General features: G+C 38.5%; 1 protein-coding gene across 4 annotated transcripts in view; it reads right to left on the bottom strand.

Moving 5' to 3' along the window:
- The window catches only part of LOC136872630 (scm-like with four MBT domains protein 1), a 256,730-nt gene that overhangs the window by 146,467 nt on the left and 89,549 nt on the right, over positions 1-20,714 (bottom strand). For all 4 annotated transcript variants that reach the window (XR_010859967.2, XM_067146434.2, XM_067146432.2 and 1 more), the window contains exon 8: positions 2,777-2,993. Coding sequence is in view for 3 of the 4 variants with exons in the window: in XM_067146434.2 (XP_067002535.2) it covers positions 2,777-2,993 (217 nt within the window). In the remaining variant the exon portion in view is untranslated. The remainder of the gene's footprint in view (positions 1-2,776; positions 2,994-20,714) is intronic.

The raw sequence follows: 20,714 nt of genomic DNA, 5'->3' as shown, positions 1-20,714 counted from the left end.
TTTCTTTCATAATCGGACACCTCCAAACATAATTTATATCAAAAATGGACATGAGCGTTTCAGCCAATCGGATTGCTACAAGTGACATCAAACTGTCATGGGCACCAGAGAATTTTTTCAGACATCTGAAAGAAAAAAGAGTAGGACTGTTTTTTAATGTTCTATGATTGCCAAAAGAACCTCATTTTGCAAAATTAAATGATCAGTCAGCTTATTATTCCACACAACTCTACAGTTACAATCTGTCTGTTGTAACAGGCACATCTCAAAGCAAACTGCGCACTGACAATGTGTCTCTCTATACGTGGCTGGAGAATGAGGCAAAGAAATCATCAAATGAAATAGCATTAGCGTTTTTCAATGAGTTATGATCCAAAGATTTACAAGGAGTCCCTTCAGTCAAGATGATTGCTGATGGTTGCGCCGTCCAAAATAAAAATACTAATATGTTGACAATGTGTACAAAATGGCTCAATGTATGCACCATCCTCTATTGACAAATTAGAACTGGTATTTCCAGTTATTGGACACTCATATTTGCCCCCAGATGGGATTTTTGGACTCACTGAGAAAGACCTCGAGAAGATGACAACCACAGTAAGTCCTGATGAATATCTTGAAGTGTTCAAAATGTACGGCACAGTGAAAGTGACTGGACAAACCTTGGAACCACTGAATTGGAAAGAATAAGCACAGATTTATCTGAAATCTGCTAATCAACTTCATTTCACAATTTCACAGTGTAAAAGAGTTGTACTCAGGAGCACGAAAAAGAGTCAATGTTATAGTTAAAGGTGAGGTAGGCTCCATTATAAATATAAGTGGAGACAATACGCTTCCCTATCTTCGTTCAATTTGATTTCTAAACCAATTCTTTCCACCCACTGGAGTCTGGACACAACTAGGATTGCCCTACACTGGTTAAAACTACAAACAATTTGCGAATTTGACAAATTTTGACGTTAAATATTTAAAGTAGGACAAAATTCATAACCTGTAATCAACATTCACGCCTAAACTCAGCTGTTTAGGGGGAGTATTAAAATTTCAATTCCATATGGTACAACATGTGAACGTCCAGTTGTAACAAAATGTTTTAATGTGTATACAACAAATAATTTTAAGACATTCAGCAGTTTAATAGATTGTAAATGTATTTATATAGAGACTAACTAAAGGCATTGTATTTTAAATATTAGAATACGGTTTTAAATTTTCAAGCTCAATAAATAATCATATTTTCAATAAGACGACGTAATATATAAACGCTTTATATTTAACACGTTTTTAAAATTTTATTATGGATAAGTTTGTTAAAGGCAAGCCATATGTGTAAGTTCTAGAACAATGTTATCAATTTAACCTTGTAAGAAGATTTATAGCTGAAGATGTTAAAAATATGAACAAAACCTGTCCTATGTTTTAACAACTAGGTAATAAAATAAGGATGAGACCTAATTTTATAACTGCTCTTAATGTATTGAACAGATGGAAATCAAAGTTTTATTGTTCTCCTTTTAACAGACTTTCAATACGGAAAAAATGAGGATAGTCTTTTGCAAAATAAGTGGTATGTTCTGAGCTGTCAGCGGAGAGATGACGTGGAATGACATTAGTAGATGAATAAGTTTGAGTGGCGTCTTTAAAAGTAGGAAAGATCACAATATGAAGATAAAGTTGGAATTCAAGAGGACAAATTGGGGCAAATATTCATTTATAGGAAGGGGAGATAGGGATTGGAATAACTTGGTTCAATAATTTCCAATTTATTTGAAATCATTTAAGAAAAGGCTAGGAAAACAACAGATAGGGATTCTGCCACCTGGGCGACTGCCCTAAATGCAGATCAGTATTGACTGATTTACTGACTGATGACTGACTGACTGACTCATTGATTGATACCACTGTTTCCCTCCGAGAAGCCCAAAGCAAAGTCTTCAACCAGGAGGTATAATCAATGCAATGTATTTCTGAGGGTCCAACAGCCCTTGGGACCAATCATCTGAGGAAAATGTCACAGGAAACTGTTATTCATTACAACATGCTGCAGATCTCATAACGAAACCATGGAAGACATTGGAACATCTGAAATCATTTAAGAAAAGGCTAGGAAAACAACAGATAGGGATTCTGCCACCTGGGCGACTGCCCTAAATGCAGATCAGTATTGACTGATTTACTGACTGATGACTGACTGACTGACTCATTGATTGATACCACTGCTTCCCTCCGAGAAGCCCAAAGCAAAGTCTTCAACCAGGAGGTATAATCAATGCAATGTATTTCTGAGGGTCCAACAGCCCTTGGGACCAATCATCTGAGGAAAATGTCACAGGAAACTGTTATTCATTACAACATGCTGCAGATCTCATAACGAAACCATGGAAGACATTGGAACATCTATCTTATAGTCATGATTTGCCACCCTGTGCTTTCTGTAACTTTGTATTGTTGAAAAGGAGTTTGAAGGGATGTAGAACTCAGATCAGGACATGCAAGATGATGTGATATTGGCTGCATCCAATAAGCTTATACAAAGTTGGTGTCAAAAGACATCATTTCCCTAAGACTGATGGGACTACTATTGTTCCTCCTGACACTGCAGCATGTGTACAGAGTCTGCATATCCTTGTATATAAAAATACACTAATGTGAACAGGATTGTAGAATCTGTATTTCTTTGCAAGGAACCTAAATTTATAAACATTTTGCAACATTCTATGCATCCCCATTATTAAAATCAAATTCTTGAAACTTCATGCAAATAAATGCTTACCTACTGGAAAAATATACGGATGTTCGGCAGTACAGAGCCAAGTGGATTCAATGTGATCCTTTTCCATGGAAGAATAGCTGTCAATCTGGACAAGGAAGTAATGTTCATCATACACCTTTACTACACTTGCAGGACAGATCTCTACCATATTGTGAGGATGAACAGCCTCCAGCTTCATGCCCTCCTCAAAGTGGTGCATTCTCTTTGGTGGAGAATTCTGTAACACATAAAAGATTCTTTGAGGAACAATTTTACAGTACCACATTCAAATTAAAGTCTTGTGGTCATACAATTCACTTTGAAATTTATGAACTGAAGTGTTGGTTCATATACTGTATAATACAAGTACTTAAAAAACTAAGAATCTGGTCAATTCTACTTTCTGGATAAACTACATTCCTTACACCCGGTTTCAGGAATGTGAAATATCAAACCTATAGCGTTATTGAATGGATAACTTGTGCTTCTGTGTTACACGAACATAAGATACATCTATCACTTCGATTAACTGGCCGCTAACTTAGAGGACCCTGAACAACAGATATATATTTGTTAACTTAGCAGATGCAAGCGCAGTACCGTACTATACATTGGCAGCTAATATGTTGTTCCTGTGCATTCTCATCACCTTTCAACGAAGAAGTTCTAGACACGGTTAACATTCTAGAATGACCACAATTATCTTTGAGGATGATGATGATGATGATGATGCTTGTTGTTTAAAGGGGCCTAACATTTAGGTCATCGGCCCCTACGATTATCATGATCGTCGACCTAATGTTCTTATGATGTATAGTGAGGGTGAACTGAAAGACAGATACAGACTACATAAATATACTATCATGTGTTTGACTGAGGTTATAGGCGACAAATTGCATCCTGCAACAAATAGTAGCAATTCATTGTCCCCTCTTGATCAAATATTAATTACGATATACTTTTATGCTACTGAGTCTTATCAGATTCTTATCAACAACTGTATTTGTTTCCATAAAAACAATGGTACCTGTAATTGTACATAACAGATAATTCAAAATTTATTATTGTAGGCCTACTTACATTGGCAGTGGGTGTTTACTTTTATCGTGGGATAAGCAATTATTTATAAGAAATTATTTATGTTAATTACACAGTACTGATAACTGCATTGCTGGCTAACAATGTTTATATTTGGGCAATGCGGAAAAACTAAATATGGTATATTTATAAGGCATGGTGCAGAAATCCGCAAACAATCCTCAAATTCTTCTGGTTGTCCTCAAACCATATGAATCTGAAATCTATGCCTGCAAGAACACCAATCTATCAATATAAATGGTCCATTATAGGACATTATAAATTTTCCAATCTATCAGTCGAAATCTCAAATTCTCGCTGCACAAACAATCAAAATATGACTTACTGCATGTGCACATGTACTTGACAGTCTGGAATAGTTTCTCATTGCTGCACGCACACACGATATGCAGAGGTGCCAACCTTTGAAGTGGATTATCAGTAATCGCCCTCCGCCCCCGAGAAGAATTTCGAGTCGAGTCCAAAGCATGCTCCTTCCTTGTCGATAATGACACCCCCTTTGTCCTTCTCTCTAGCAATCTATTCGAAAGTATACCATATTACACAATAACATGTGCACACAACCTGTCAGTTCTGTGATAGCTTGTTTCTCACGCAGCAGCTGCTTTTCAGCGTAGTTTTTCTTTAAGCATCCTTCCCACTGTGATGGTATTTTCGTCCTCTGAACCATAAGCGATTCCAGTGCTGATGTGCTTAATGTAGGCCTTACTTCTTTCCAGGTACACTTAACACAGCAAATACGACATTACTGAAGGATTTATAGTGGAGAAGGGCAGAGCCTGAGCTCCTTCATTCACAATGAATTTTACAGCGCTTGTGGGTAGCAAAGGAAGTCACGACCGAATAAGTATCGTTGCCAACTCACAAGCATTGAAACGAGGACGATTTAGGAGAAAGGCTCGAAAGGATTGAAAATTTTTCCTTTTATTTTTACCGTTCAAAATTATTTTTTCGTGATGTCTGCTTTTCCGTAATAATTTCCCCATTGACCGTAATTCCGTAATCGTGAGGTGAAATCCGTAATTATTACGGACAATCCGTAATAGTTGGCACCTCTGCGATATGTATAAAAACCAAGCAGTGTGAGGGGTGGCATCTAACAAGTAGTTATGAAACGTGATCAAGGCAATATTTAACAGTTGGACGAGTTAGCTTCTTTTATTAATTTAACCATTTTTATGGTCTCTTAGGTCCGTATTGAGCTTTGTTATTTATCTCATTACATTGAAAATCAGGAGTTTAATAGGAGTCCACCTTGTCAATACTGTACACTTTGAAACAAAATACTTTGTTTATTATACAGTCGAACCTCCCTCCTGCGGACACCTTCAGTTCCAAGGAAAAATGTCCGTTATGAGAGGTGTCCGCTAAAACAAGTTTGTAGAAATAATCGGACATGTTAACGGTAAAGAATATCCACCTTAAATATAAGCATACATATATTCACTTTTATTACTCTAAGTCATTTCTGTGTTAGTATTTCATAGACAGTTATTATAAGTGATTTTAAATCATTTACAAACATTACAGCTTCGTGAAGAAATCGTGAAGCTTCGTCTGTGTAAATTTAGCACATGTTTTCTTAACTGGGATATTCTCGAAAACTCCTTTAAAATTTCAGTTCTATTCTTCACAACAGTATTTTTTGAGTTTTCCCGCAGTTGAAATTTTTAATATAAATGGTCCGTTATTGGACATTATAAATTTTTTCAGCTAACTCATTCCTGGTTGCCAGCGTTTCGCCCTCGTGTGCTAGGCTGGGCTCATCAGTTGGTACCTAGCACACCTACCAAGACGCATGGCTAGTGCATACCGTGGAGGCCACTCATTCGGAACAAATATTACAGATTCCCAATGGGAATCAACATCTGTATCAGTTGAAATTTTTGTCAAGCTTTCTCACTGAAGGTCCCTTGTCACTTTCTATAATTACATTTCTTCTTGCCCCGAGATCTAAACACGATCGTCCCTTGTTACTCATGTTTAACAGACAACTGAAATGCTACGGTGGGTACTGTATTTCTGTCTCACTAATTAGTGCCTGTACTGTCTTTTCCTTCTCAAGTTGACTACCTGAGCTCAACCTAATCAGCCACAATCCGAGTTATGAATAGAATGATGCAATGAGAGAAGAAAATGCCCAGGTGTAACTTGTGAGTCAACAGTCTCTGGCAGCATTTCTGGGCAATTAGAATTCTCGGAATAGGCCTATACACCATTAGGTAGAATTGCATTTCGATGTACCTTCTCTCCCCTTGCATTCGAAATAGTACAAACATTCAAAAGGGATTTCCTTACATCTGAAGAATGGTTTTAAAAGAAAGGATGACATGTGGCCCGGCGTAATAAATTGTCCTGCAACGTGTAAAGTGTCCGCGTAAGTCAAGTCGCCGGGACAAATGGCGATGTCCGCTGTCCGGAGGTCGAGGCTAAACTTCAAATTGAACAACTAGAAATTATAGCCAAAAAAAATGGGATTACAAATTTCATTTGAAAAAACAGAAATGATGCCAACTTTTAAAGTTGATTTACCAGGTATTCAACTGAACAGTAATAAAGATATTAAAATTGTTCAGAAATTCAAATATCTTGGGGAAATAATAACATGGAACACAAATGAAAAAGAAGCAATAAAACCCAGATATCAGAACTTCAAAACATTGCAAATGAAATTGGCCTCAAAATATCACTTGAAAAAACAGAAATTATGCCCCAAAAACCAACACAACTAAAAGAAGTTACCATAAATGGTAATAAAATCAACACATAACCTAAATGAAAAAAATCTCAATCCTAACAAGAACAAATAGATTAGCTAAAGCACAAAAATGAACATGGGATATCTACAAAAAGAAATGTCTATCAATACAAAAATAAAACACTACAACACAGTTATAAAACCGGAAGCTACATATGCAGCAGAAACACTTTTTTACCTGAATAAACAATCAAAGACTGACAGACTTCAGAAAATTGAAAGGAGGATTGGAAGAACCTGCATCAACAAAAAATACCAGAAAGATGGACAGTGGCGGTTAATACCTAACAAAGTCGTGTACGAAGAGCTAGAACCCATTACAGATACTATGAGTAAGAGGAGACTGGGATTCTTTGGACATATCACGAGGATGCAGGATTCGAGACTTCTGAAACAACTAGTATAATACAATCTCGTCTCAAAGAATACCACAACAGGATGTAAATGGATCAGAGAAGTGAGAGAGGATCTGAAGGAAATAGGCCTTACAACAGAAGACACCACAAATAAAATAAAACTGAATACAAAACTGAAGAATACAAACCTCCGCTTTACCCTTACACAAAACAAACCGACAACACGCATATTTTCAACTGAGGAAAGGGCACAAAGATCGGAGCGTCTGAAGAAGTACTGGGAGAACAGCAAAGCCCAAACAATCCCTTCAAAGAGACCTAAACGACGGACTGACTAAAGTGATCCTATGTGGTCTTAAAAGAAGAAGACAGAACAACTAAATTTAAACAAGCACAAAGACTTACCTGGCCAACCTATTTAAAAAAATCTCTTTCGATAAACGCTAAGCTGAAACACTGTAATTCCATAGTTAAACCAGAAGCAACGTATGCTAGTGAAACTTTATTCAAATTAAATGTAAAATCTACAACAGACAAATTACAGAAAACTGATAGATTCTTGGAACAATTATTAGTAAACAACACCAAGTTGATGGACAGTGGAGATTGTTGCCTAACAACTCTGTCTATCGTGAATGTGAATCCTTAATATCTACAATGTGTAAAAGAAGAATTTCCTTTTTCTGTCACATATCAAGATTACCAGACACCAGGATACTGAAACAACTATTTGATTACTTTTTGAAAAATAAAATCATTAATAATTGGTTCAAAGAAGTTCAGGATGATTTGGAAGAATTGTGTATACCTCGGCAACAAATCAAAGACAGAAAAGAGAAGAGGATTTTGAAGAACAAAAGCACAAGTCTCAAACTAAAAACAGTTGAACGGAAACAATATACTATATCGGACACACAAAGGGCTTCTAGGTCGGAAAGGATGAGAAAGTTCTGGGAGAAGAAAAAGAAGAAATTAACTCAAATGTATTGATTTAAGTGCTCCAACGTGGGCGTAAAGTATTGTAACTAGTTGGCGGGGTAGTAGGATCAATTAACACTAGAATGGTAGCTTCACTACTAAGATTTATTAGCTAGGCACTAAAACTACACAAGACTACACACAACTCTTGCTCATAACACACACGTACGCAGTTCGCGCGCTCTCTCTCACTTCGTTTCTCACTTTTTCTCACACTACTACACCTGTCCATTGCCCGGGGATATAGAAGGTTCGTAGGTTCTTGTGATAAGCCTCAGCTAAAGTCAGTCGTGACGCATAATTCTCCACCCAGGGCATGGACATCCAACAACTGTTTATGCAGTTGGACTAGCATTTGACGCAAGACGTTCATGATTATGGTAATAATAGTATCCACTAAACTTCGCAAGGCTAAATATATCTCATTTAAATAAGGAAACGAATGTTAGTTTCTTGGAAGGACCTTTTTCCAATTTAATGAAATCAAAACCTAACTCAGTACAATAATCATACATTGTATGATGATTGGATAATAGCTAGATAGACGAACGAAAATCTCTGTTGGCTAAATACTTAAAAACATCATTATTTAAACCTTGATTGAAAATACTAACTTGATGGAAACGAATATGGAACTTGCTGAAGGCAAATCATCATTATTTATCATTAATTGTCCGCCCGCAATGAATAATAGGATCGAATAAAATTTTATTCAATTTTTTTTTTATAAACTACACTTGCTTTTATCTTCACTTATCCAAGATTTCATTTTAAAGTACCCTACATTTTATCCATTATCTCGGAAATTACCTAATTGCTAACCAACTTGAGTTCTCTAATGGTGACCAGTTTCAATATCAATATCCATAAAGTGCACACAGTGTAGGAAAACCCACATAATAATTGGATCTCATATCGACATAACTCAACAACAGCATGTCCCAGGAATCCGTATCAGCCACCTAAATAGAACACAATATCTAGCCGCTACAAATCATAAATAATCCAAAAGAATGATTAACAGTAACTGCTTCCACCGGCACTGCCCTCCTGAAAGAAAATCTTGAAGGCACACTATCTACGGGAAACAGACTATAAGCAACTACGCAAGACTACAATCTACTACCAGGTGACAATAATTCGATAAATACGACCTTCTACTTCACACATATTATGCTTATTAAATGTTGAAGACGTCCAATTAGTGACCATTTCCTCAAATTAACTGGTATCTGCATCGTATCCCGTCGCGAAACAGTGTTTCGATGATCATATAACAATCCCTACGCTCGACCTTCGGACATCTTACATCACCAAAATAACAACGACACAAATGCTTGCCTATTCTGGGTTCTTAATTGTATGACGAGCGCTTAAATCCATCTCTAACTCTCAAACAATTATTTATCACACTCCCATTATCTATTTTTCAACGAGACACTTCCCATAACCATATTAATTCATCATAAAACACTTTATGGACGACCCTGTCCTTATTATTCACCATGTTCAAGCACATCATACATATTCACACATTACTTACCCAAGAGAATTCACAAGCATTCCCGAAGAATCTCTTTTATCATTACCAAATCGCAATCAACGCAACACTAATTTCACGAAACATTCGCCACTACGCAATAAACACGTATTGTATTATCATGCAGAAGACCGTCTACAAATAAATATTAAAATAAAGTCACCTCACGAAGTATTCGTGCAACACAAGTATGGTTCACTAACGAAGACACCGCATTCCTCCATTCACCGTAAACGTGAAGAAGATTCCGAGTAACTCGCGGTAAGGCACGTATTTACAAGCTAAATCTTGCGTGTAATAGATGATCTTAATATTACAACCTCGGACATAACCGTAATCACAAGTAACCGGGCACTAAATGATAGTCGCATTAGGTCACTCAAGTTGTTTAAATTTACGTCACTTCATTATGAAAGGAAAAATACATTCTACTCTACAGCTATGCAACTACAAGAAAATAGGGTAAAGAAAATGAAATCTTGGTACTTATCAGTGAAGATTAGGTGATACCGCTCTCAGTCCTTTGCTCCATTGGTCATAGTTTTGGCCCTCACTTCGGCATTATCTCCCGGGCCTGTCAGGATATCGGAATGTTTAAGCCCTCATAATCATTTCCATCATTACATCATTGGAAAAATCTTCATACATTTTTGAGTCCATGGACCTGAAACTTAGGAAAACAAAATTAACACAGTGACACAGGCGTTTTACACTATCTCACAGTTATTTCCGAAACTTCCCTTGTTCAGTATTAAAACTTCAGATCGCTATTCGACACAGTAATATTATTTTATATATCACGTTCTCTAATATTTCTCTTAGGTTCTGCGAACGTAGACGTGCTAATTACTGTCAGTTCAACCTTCAATCTCCGTTTTTATCTGCCATACATTACTCATAACAAAAGTTCATTACCATTGTTACACTAATAATATCGGTCTGCATTCCATACGTTAGGCTCAACTCACTGACTTGTAACCTCTCTTCCATCTGTTTATGACAGTTCGAATGCGAGTTCCAAGATAACGTGATCCCATCTGACTGGAAAGATGTACAAAGGAACACTTCACCATTGTCTTTATGACGTATGTAATCGACCTAACCTCTTCAGCGCCGCCTTGATCCTGTCACATATGGCATCAATTCATGGCCTCCTTCATGACACCGCTGGACCTGAATATCATATAGTCGACTTACTTCTTAATACTGTTGAGAATGTAAAATTATTTTGCTACTCTCTGCTCACCTATAAGATAATATTTCGTGACTGTAAGCGTGCGGTGACCACGGGGTTTTGAGCTTAGGAATTTCATTCCTCATCTTATATCCATCCCATTTCTTGTCTGAATGGGCGAGTTATTCTAGATATTTGACCCAGCTGGATGTATTTCCGAGTAATTCCTGTTAACCATTCCTTTAGCATGACTTTCAATGGCTCAACAGCTGACTCACTTGCCATTGGACGGTCATATTTCCCCCCTTACTTGAAAAGAAATTTCGGACGTCAGTAGGAAATTTCTCCTCATGTGTACCAAAATTATAACTTGTTCTCAATGTCATATTCCATTTGAGGAATCAATATAATATGTCCGGAAAACTCGCAATTCATATTAATTGAATAGTTGTTCTTCGTTACAACACGTCCTGTTACACGTTCTATCGTCCCTCTTAGTCTTTGATATTCCTCGTAACATATCCAACGGGCTTGACCCTATTCCTCCGTAGATGTATATTCGTGAAACTCATCCTCTGTTTTACTATCTTCAAAAATAACGTTTACTTCTTCTTCAACAGTGATCGGAAAATAATATTTTCTCAAGTTTGAGGCATTAAATATGGAAACATTTCCAGAATCTAAGCTCTGAATTTTGTATGAATTATTATCCAAAACCTCGATGATTTTGAATGGCCAATAAACAGATGAGCGAATTTTGAATAAAATTTAGCAGCAGGGTTTGACGTGGCCGGTTTCTTCACTAACACGAAAGTTCCAATTTCTAGTGGTTTCCGAAATCTTCTGTGCCGTAATTTCTTGAGCCTTTTTTCCGCCTGTTTTTCCATGCGCAGTCGGGCTTGCTGAATGATCTCCTCCTCGTTAGGTAGGTCTTCTGTAGGCTTACTTATAACCTCGTTCCAAGGACGATTAGGATACTTATTCAGGTGGACAACGCTAGGGATATTATCGATCGATTCATGCCATGTGTTGTTTAAGCATTCAGTGATCGTTGGTAAGAATGTGGCCCATGTCCAGTGACGTTCAGAACAAAATACTCTGCAATATTTCGACAGCTCTCGCATTATCCTCTCAGCCGCATTTGATTCTGGATGACGTATGGAACTGAACTTGTGCTGTATTCCCATTCTTTTTAAGGCCTCTGAAAATTCTACTGACGTAAATTGAGTTCCGTGGTCGGTTAAGACACAGTTCGGCTTGCCCATCTGAGGTATGACATACCTCTCCAAACTCCTAATGATGGCTTTGGAATTTGCTTTCCTGATAGGTTGCAACGACACGAACTTGGACATGATATCAAGGACAACTAGAATGAAACGATTCCCGCGTTTGCTAACTGGTAATCCTCCGTATAGATCCATCGCAAATATGTCACGGGGTTTTTCTGGTATTACAGAGATCGGTTGCTGGTACAGTGAAGTGGAATTATACTTTACACACTGGCACGTATCACAAGTTCTGATAACTTTCCTTATTGTTCTTCTAAATCCAACCCAGGTAAATATTTCTCCTATAGTTGCTATCAGCTTGTCTACTCCTCCATGGCCGATCATTTGATGTATGTACCAGACTAGTTTACACCTTAAACTGCGTGGAACTACAACTCGTAACCTTTCCTTTTCCTTATCCACAAATTTATATAGAAGGTTATTGTCATGAACATAGTTGGCCGTTAGCATATTTGCTTCCTGGTTTCCATGACCATCATCGGTAGTTCTTCGACAATCTTCTATTATGGGTTTTAAGGACGAATCATTAAGTTGCAACTTTGATAGACATTTCAAATCCTCAAGACATTCTTCGTCTTCTTTGGTCATTTCCACCATGTTAACCTCTGGTATGTCCTCCACCGGATTTCGACTCAAACTGTCTGCCAAGATATTTGACTTACCGGCACAGAACTCGATTTGAAGATCAAATTGCTGTGCGTAGAGGGCCCACCTTGACACTCTCTCGCTTGTCAAAGATGATTTTAATACAAATGTCAGAGCCTTGTGATCAGTTCGGACCACTATAGGGTACCCATAAATCATTTTCCTCCACTGCTGGAGCGCATACACGATCGCTAACATCTCTAGCTCCGTCGTCGTATATTTCGTTTCATGACCGCGTAACTTCCGACTTATAAATGCCAAGTAAGTCTTTCTCTTCTCTACGTCGTCATATTCCTGATATAATACAGCTCCAACTCCTATTAACGAAGCATCTGACTGTATAATAAATTTTAAATCAAAATTTGGATAGCCCAACTTAACATTATTCGCCATCAATTCCTTTGTTTTCCTGAAAGCTCGATCATGATGTTCAGTCCAGTGCCATCGATTGTTAGTCTTCAGGAGCTCTTGTAGAGGTGCTACTGTTTCAGTATAATCTGGGCAGTGATTAGAGAAGAATTCCGTCATTCCTAAAAATTGCCGGATATGCTTTATCCTTCTCGGTCTGGGAAATTCACATATGGCCTGGATTTTAAGAGGATTCGGTTTGATCCCCGTTCCATCAATTATATGCCCAACGAAAAGAATTTCTGGCTGGCAGAATTTTGATTTAGATCTGTTAATTTTGAACCCTGCTTCCTCTAAATTAGCCAATAATCGTTCTAACTTGGTCATGTGATCTTCAAACGTGACCGTTGCTAGCACAATGTCGTCAACATAAATGGTGACAGACTCCTTGACTTCTGGCCATAAATTTCGATCCAATGCTCGAATTAATGCGGCTCCTGAGTTGCGAGTGCCAAAGGGAAGCCTTTCAAATATATAGGTTTGGTTATTAAAGAGGAATCCAGTCAACAGCTTGGATTTACCTTCCAACACTATATGAAAATATGACGATGTTAAATCCAGTATTGTGAAGTACCTCATCCCTTTAAATTTTCTGATAATCTCCTTAATTATAGGGGCCTTATCATATTCAGGTATTATCCTCGAGTTTAATACCCTCGCGTCCAAACACACCCGGATCGATCCATTACTTTTTTTTACGATTACCAGGGGGCTAGTATAAGGAGAATGGGATTTCGAAATTATACCATTGTCAACCATCTCTTGGATTGCCTTCATGGCCTCAGGCATAAATTTGTCTGGTACTGGATATGGTTTGGCCTTGAACGGTCTCCAATCCTTTACCGATAATTTGTATTCAAAATTTTTAATCGCTCCTGGTTGGGTTTTGAAAGCATTGCCACATTTCATTATCAAGTTTATAACCATTCTCTTTTGCTCAACGCTACCTCCAATTCCCTTGTCGATCACATCGTTTTGTGACATGTCCTCGAACTCGTGCTTCTCCATGACTTTCTCTGTCAAGTGTAGTATTTCCTCCGCCGAAACACTCATGGTTTTCTGAAGTTCGCTCATCCTCTTATTTTCTACTTTTGCTGCGACGTGTGACTGTTCTTCATCGTTCCTTCTTAGTCTGATTTCCTCCTTATTCAGGTCAATGATAATGCCATTTTCACGTATGAAATCTGAGCCGATAATTAAGTTGTATTGAATTCTGTCCATGACCACAAATGGGTGTTCAAACACTATTTCCCCGATCTCAATAGGCAAATAGGTTTGTATCTTGCATTTAGCGATTTTATCTGGGATAATTCCTCTGATTTTTACACCTGAAACTGGAATTACAGGAATCTTAAGTCTGTCCTGCAATCCTAAGAACAGTATTTTCGAGATTATGCTGATACTTGCCCCTGTATCCAATAATGATGACACGTGAATACCAAATACCGTTACTGTAATTATCGGAAGTCCTCTTTTTAAATCTATCGTTTTGGGCTGATTATCCTCCAGCAGTTCTTCGGGTTCAAATGCCCATGACTCTATGGTAGCTATTATCCAATCATCTCCCTTATAATTATGTCTTATTTTAACTACATCGTTCTTTGTTGATCCCAGAACGAAGTTTTTTTTCACACCGTTCCTCTCTTTATTGCCGTCATCAAATGGTACCGCTCCAGGATTGAGTTTTGCATTCGTTCTGTTTTTCTTTAGCTGCTGCTGATATTCCAAACTCGTTGCACCTATGCAATCAGCATTAATGTCCTGACTCTGGATTGCATTTTCCCATTGCTTCTTTTCTTGTTGTTTCTTTAGCTCTTCAATGTATTTCTTCTTCTCGTGGTTTATCTCTTCTTCTTGACTTCCATCTCGCTGTCTCATGTCCTCATTATCTCTATTTCTTTGATATGGCCATCTGCTTCTATGGTTGACCCATCTTGAGTTCCTTCGATATCGTGGGTATCTCCTATTCCCATTCTGGGGTGGTGCCCATCTCTGATATTGCCGGTCCTCCTTGAGATTTTTGTACCTCGCTTGCCTTCTTTCTTGGGCATGGCGGTATGAATTATTATCTCTCCCTGCTTCTTCTGATTCTACCGGTGTCGCAACATTAACAACCGGATCAGCATGCCTTATCATTCGGTTACCGGTTTGCGATGACGTGCTATCAAGCTGTCTTAGAACAGACTCAGCATGTACTGCAGACTGTACATTCGCCGCTGTCAATAATCGTTGAACGTCTGGAGGGAATTGCTTTACTATCGCCCTGACCATCTCTAACTCTGTTGGTGGTGAGTCCAGTTCTTTAAGGCGATGGAATTGCATTGTAAAGTAGTCTGAGAAGCGACTCGGTCCACCCAGTGAATACTTCTTTGAGTACAATTCTAACCGGATATTTTGTTGCGTATCAATATTCCAAAATTTTTCCAAGAACGCCTGCTTGAATCCGTCATAATCTTCAAATATATAGCGGAACGCTTTGAACCACACCAACGGTGTTCCTTCCAAATGTCGCTCTACAGTCTTAAGTCGTCTCTCCATCGGTATTTTGGCTTCACGAAAGTATTCATCCATCTCACGCACAAACCCACGGGGTGTCATTCCTGATCCGATATTGCCTGAGAATTTCTTAGGCCTATCTTCATGTGTGCGGATAACATTAATTATTTGCATACCGTTTCCTACATGAGTAATGCCACTTTCGCTGGTTTCAATATTGAATGCTGGCATTTCGGACTGACATTCTGATTCTGTATTCTTCCCAGTCTCCATCGATACCTGTCGATCTGTGAAAGATGATACCAACTTCTTCGTTGCCTCATTTTCAATCTTCAGACATTGCATGTCCTTCTGGATCGTATTAAGATTATCACTCAGCTTCTTAATTTGTTGATCCATTAAGGTTTTATTTTCGTCTGATTCTTTCATGATCAAGTCAAATTTATTATTGATCTGTTCCCTTGCCAATGTTACATCATTAAGCACCGTTTGGTTAGCATTTTCCATTTCTTCCGTAATCTTCTTGAATTTCTCTTCCCAGCTGGCACTTTTCTCTGTCATCCTTCCTTGCACCATGACTACTTCCTCTTTAAGTTCTTTTATTTCTCGATCAACCTGGGTTTGAAGGTCACTGACATTCAGTCTTAATTCAGCTTTCAACTCAGTGAATTTTTCCTGAATATCCTTCTTATTTTCATTAATTGCCATAGCGACTTCCTCTCTCAAGTTCTTCATGTCCTCTCCTAGTGACGTCACCTCTTCCTGCATGGTCTTGAAATTCTGTTGGACCACCTCGGTGATCTCACGCAAATTACCTTGAATCTCATTCTTAATTCCTTCCTGCATTTCCACTCTGAGCCTACTTTGTGTCTCCAATAATCTGTTTTGAATAAGCTCATGGCTCTCCTGAATTTCTCTTCTTGAAGCTTCCTGTATCTCTTCTTGAGCTTCTCGAATTTCTCTTCTTGAAGTTTCCGTGCGTCATGAATTTCCTTTATGGTGACTTCTTTTATCCTTTCTTGTGCTTCATGAATCTCTCTAGTCGAAGTTTCTTGTATCCTTTCTTGAGCCTCTCGAATCTCTCTAGTCGAAGTTTCTTGTGCATCATGGATCTCTTTTGTTATAGCTTCCTGGGCATCATGAATCTTTTTAATACTTTCTTGCATTGATTGATTTTCCTTTGTCGTGGCTTCCTGTGTCTCTTGCATCTTTGTCATCTTTCCTGCCAACTCTTCCAACAACGCTTTTACTTGGGCCAACGATGCCATTTTAAAAAGTATTGTCGCAAGTTAAATATAGTACTAACAGTCTCTAAGTTCCCTATCACTCAAGTTACCTAACACTAACACCTAATCCTACGTGAATATACTTCAACTATTTGAATGCTTAAATCCTTCCAGACCCAGAATCAATGCCAAAGTGAACGACCAATAATACGATAAATGCAAGTGAGTTAATTGCGGACACTTCAGTTTAAGTAAATTAATAACTCTTATCCAACAGAGTTTGCCTACAGATTATCCTTCCAATCTACTAACCTATAATTATGCCTTGCTCGAAACGTCTCCTGCCTTTTAATATTTTGCGTAGCTCTGTAATAAATGTAAGTATTAATCATATCCATTACCCCAGTCCAAACTCTGCATAACATAAATCTCCCACGGTGGACAATAAGTGTGCTCTTGCCTGCACGTATGAGCATTGAATTACTCAGTCATCCTCTATTTCGAATTCTGCTGTTGGTTGTCAAGAAAACCTTCTCTTAATTTGGCTTCACGTATGGGCGCCAGAATACACCTGTCCATTGCCCGGGGATATAGAAGGTTCGTAGGTTCTTGTGATAAGCCTCAGCTAAAGTCAGTCGTGACGCATAATTCTCCACTCAGGGCATGGACATCCAACAACTGTTTATGCAGTTGGACTAGCATTTGACGCAAGACGTTCATGATTATGGTAATAATAGTATCCACTAAACTTCGCAAGGCTAAATATATCTCATTTAAATAAGGAAACGAATGTTAGTTTCTTGGAAGGACCTTTTTCCAATTTAATGAAATCAAAACCTAACTCAGTACAATAATCATACATTGTATGATGATTGGATAATAGCTAGATAGACGAACGAAAATCTCTGTTGGCTAAATACTTAAAAACATCATTATTTAAACCTTGATTGAAAATACTAACTTGATGGAAACGAATATGGAACTTGCTGAAGGCAAATCATCATTATTTATCATTAATTGTCCGCCCGCAATGAATAATAGGATCGAATAAAATTTTATTCAATTTTTTTTTTATAAACTACACTTGCTTTTATCTTCACTTATCCAAGATTTCATTTTAAAGTACCCTACATTTTATCCATTATCTCGGAAATTACCTAATTGCTAACCAACTTGAGTTCTCTAATGGTGACCAGTTTCAATATCAATATCCATAAAGTGCACACAGTGTAGGAAAACCCACATAATAATTGGATCTCATATCGACATAACTCAACAACAGCATGTCCCAGGAATCCGTATCAGCCACCTAAATAGAACACAATATCTAGCCGCTACAAATCATAAATAATCCAAAAGAATGATTAACAGTAACTGCTTCCACCGGCACTGCCCTCCTGAAAGAAAATCTTGAAGGCACACTATCTACGGGAAACAGACTATAAGCAACTACGCAAGACTACAATCTACTACCAGGTGACAATAATTCGATAAATACGACCTTCTACTTCACACATATTATGCTTATTAAATGTTGAAGACGTCCAATTAGTGACCATTTCCTCAAATTAACTGGTATCTGCATCGTATCCCGTCGCGAAACAGTGTTTCGATGATCATATAACAATCCCTACGCTCGACCTTCGGACATCTTACATCACCAAAATAACAACGACACAAATGCTTGCCTATTCTGGGTTCTTAATTGTATGACGAGCGCTTAAATCCATCTCTAACTCTCAAACAATTATTTATCACACTCCCATTATCTATTTTTCAACGAGACACTTCCCATAACCATATTAATTCATCATAAAACACTTTATGGACGACCCTGTCCTTATTATTCACCATGTTCAAGCACATCATACATATTCACACATTACTTACCCAAGAGAATTCACAAGCATTCCCGAAGAATCTCTTTTATCATTACCAAATCGCAATCAACGCAACACTAATTTCACGAAACATTCGCCACTACGCAATAAACACGTATTGTATTATCATGCAGAAGACCGTCTACAAATAAATATTAAAATAAAGTCACCTCACGAAGTATTCGTGCAACACAAGTATGGTTCACTAACGAAGACACCGCATTCCTCCATTCACCGTAAACGTGAAGAAGATTCCGAGTAACTCGCGGTAAGGCACGTATTTACAAGCTAAATCTTGCGTGTAATAGATGATCTTAATATTACAACCTCGGACATAACCGTAATCACAAGTAACCGGGCACTAAATGATAGTCGCATTAGGTCACTCAAGTTGTTTAAATTTACGTCACTTCATTATGAAAGGAAAAATACATTCTACTCTACAGCTATGCAACTACAAGAAAATAGGGTAAAGAAAATGAAATCTTGGTACTTATCAGTGAAGATTAGGTGATACCGCTCTCAGTCCTTTGCTCCATTGGTCATAGTTTTGGCCCTCACTTCGGCATTATCTCCCGGGCCTGTCAGGATATCGGAATGTTTAAGCCCTCATAATCATTTCCATCATTACATCATTGGAAAAATCTTCATACATTTTTGAGTCCATGGACCTGAAACTTAGGAAAACAAAATTAACACAGTGACACAGGCGTTTTACACTATCTCACAGTTATTTCCGAAACTTCCCTTGTTCAGTATTAAAACTTCAGATCGCTATTCGACACAGTAATATTATTTTATATATCACGTTCTCTAATATTTCTCTTAGGTTCTGCGAACGTAGACGTGCTAATTACTGTCAGTTCAACCTTCAATCTCCGTTTTTATCTGCCATACATTACTCATAACAAAAGTTCATTACCATTGTTACACTAATAATATCGGTCTGCATTCCATACGTTAGGCTCAACTCACTGACTTGTAACCTCTCTTCCATCTGTTTATGACAGTTCGAATGCGAGTTCCAAGATAACGTGATCCCATCTGACTGGAAAGATGTACAAAGGAACACTTCACCATTGTCTTTATGACGTATGTAATCGACCTAACCTCTTCAGCGCCGCCTTGATCCTGTCACATATGGCATCAATTCATGGCCTCCTTCATGACACCGCTGGACCTGAATATCATATAGTCGACTTACTTCTTAATACTGTTGAGAATGTAAAATTATTTTGCTACTCTCTGCTCACCTATAAGATAATATTTCGTGACTGTAAGCGTGCGGTGACCACGGGGTTTTGAGCTTAGGAATTTCATTCCTCATCTTATATCCATCCCATTTCTTGTCTGAATGGGCGAGTTATTCTAGATATTTGACCCAGCTGGATGTATTTCCGAGTAATTCCTGTTAACCATTCCTTTAGCATGACCTTCAATGGCTCAACAGCTGACTCACTTGCCATTGGACGGTCATACTACAGAGTTTTACACTCACACACAAGGTCCCGCGTCGCACGGCTACACGTTCTCTCCTTCGCCAACAGTCCGCACTATAACACACTAGTCCGATAATCACGGCAGTTCACATACTTCACTATACTGGCAGTCGCTCACAACTGAACCACACCAACTTCTAACTCAGTCTAACTCTCACTCTCTGGCTGGCTGCGCTGGCTCTTCTAGAATCGTCCGGATGCTGGACGGATCCAGGAACATCGCGAGATGGAACACTCCAGATTAATCGTGGAGTCATTTCCATACTCCTCTGCTACGGACCGCGAGCGGAAGCAAGTGGGGCTGGCCTAGTTTCTAGTGATTGGCGCAGCTAAAGCATAAGGGGTGGGTCTTTACGGTGCTGGGCTGGTCACACTGTCCGTTGACATGGCGGACGCTATGACCTTTACACTGCCCCCTCCTCAAGGCTGCTCTTCCCGAGCTGCTCCACAATACGGTGCCAAGCGATCCAGGTGAACAACCATCATCTTCCCTCGGGGAGGCCGCCAGATCCGGTAGACAACGTCGTTGATCCTGGTGACGATTGTATATGGGGGCCTTCCCATTGTGGCTGCAGTTTCGGTGACTTCCCTTTCGTCTGCACCAGACGGTAC

Source organism: Anabrus simplex, chromosome 4 (genome assembly GCF_040414725.1).
Source record: "Anabrus simplex isolate iqAnaSimp1 chromosome 4, ASM4041472v1, whole genome shotgun sequence".
In the NCBI taxonomy this organism is placed as follows: Eukaryota; Metazoa; Arthropoda; class Insecta; order Orthoptera; family Tettigoniidae; genus Anabrus; species Anabrus simplex.
Note: the sequence above shows the minus strand (reverse complement) of the source record. Positions and strands in the feature narration are given on the sequence as shown.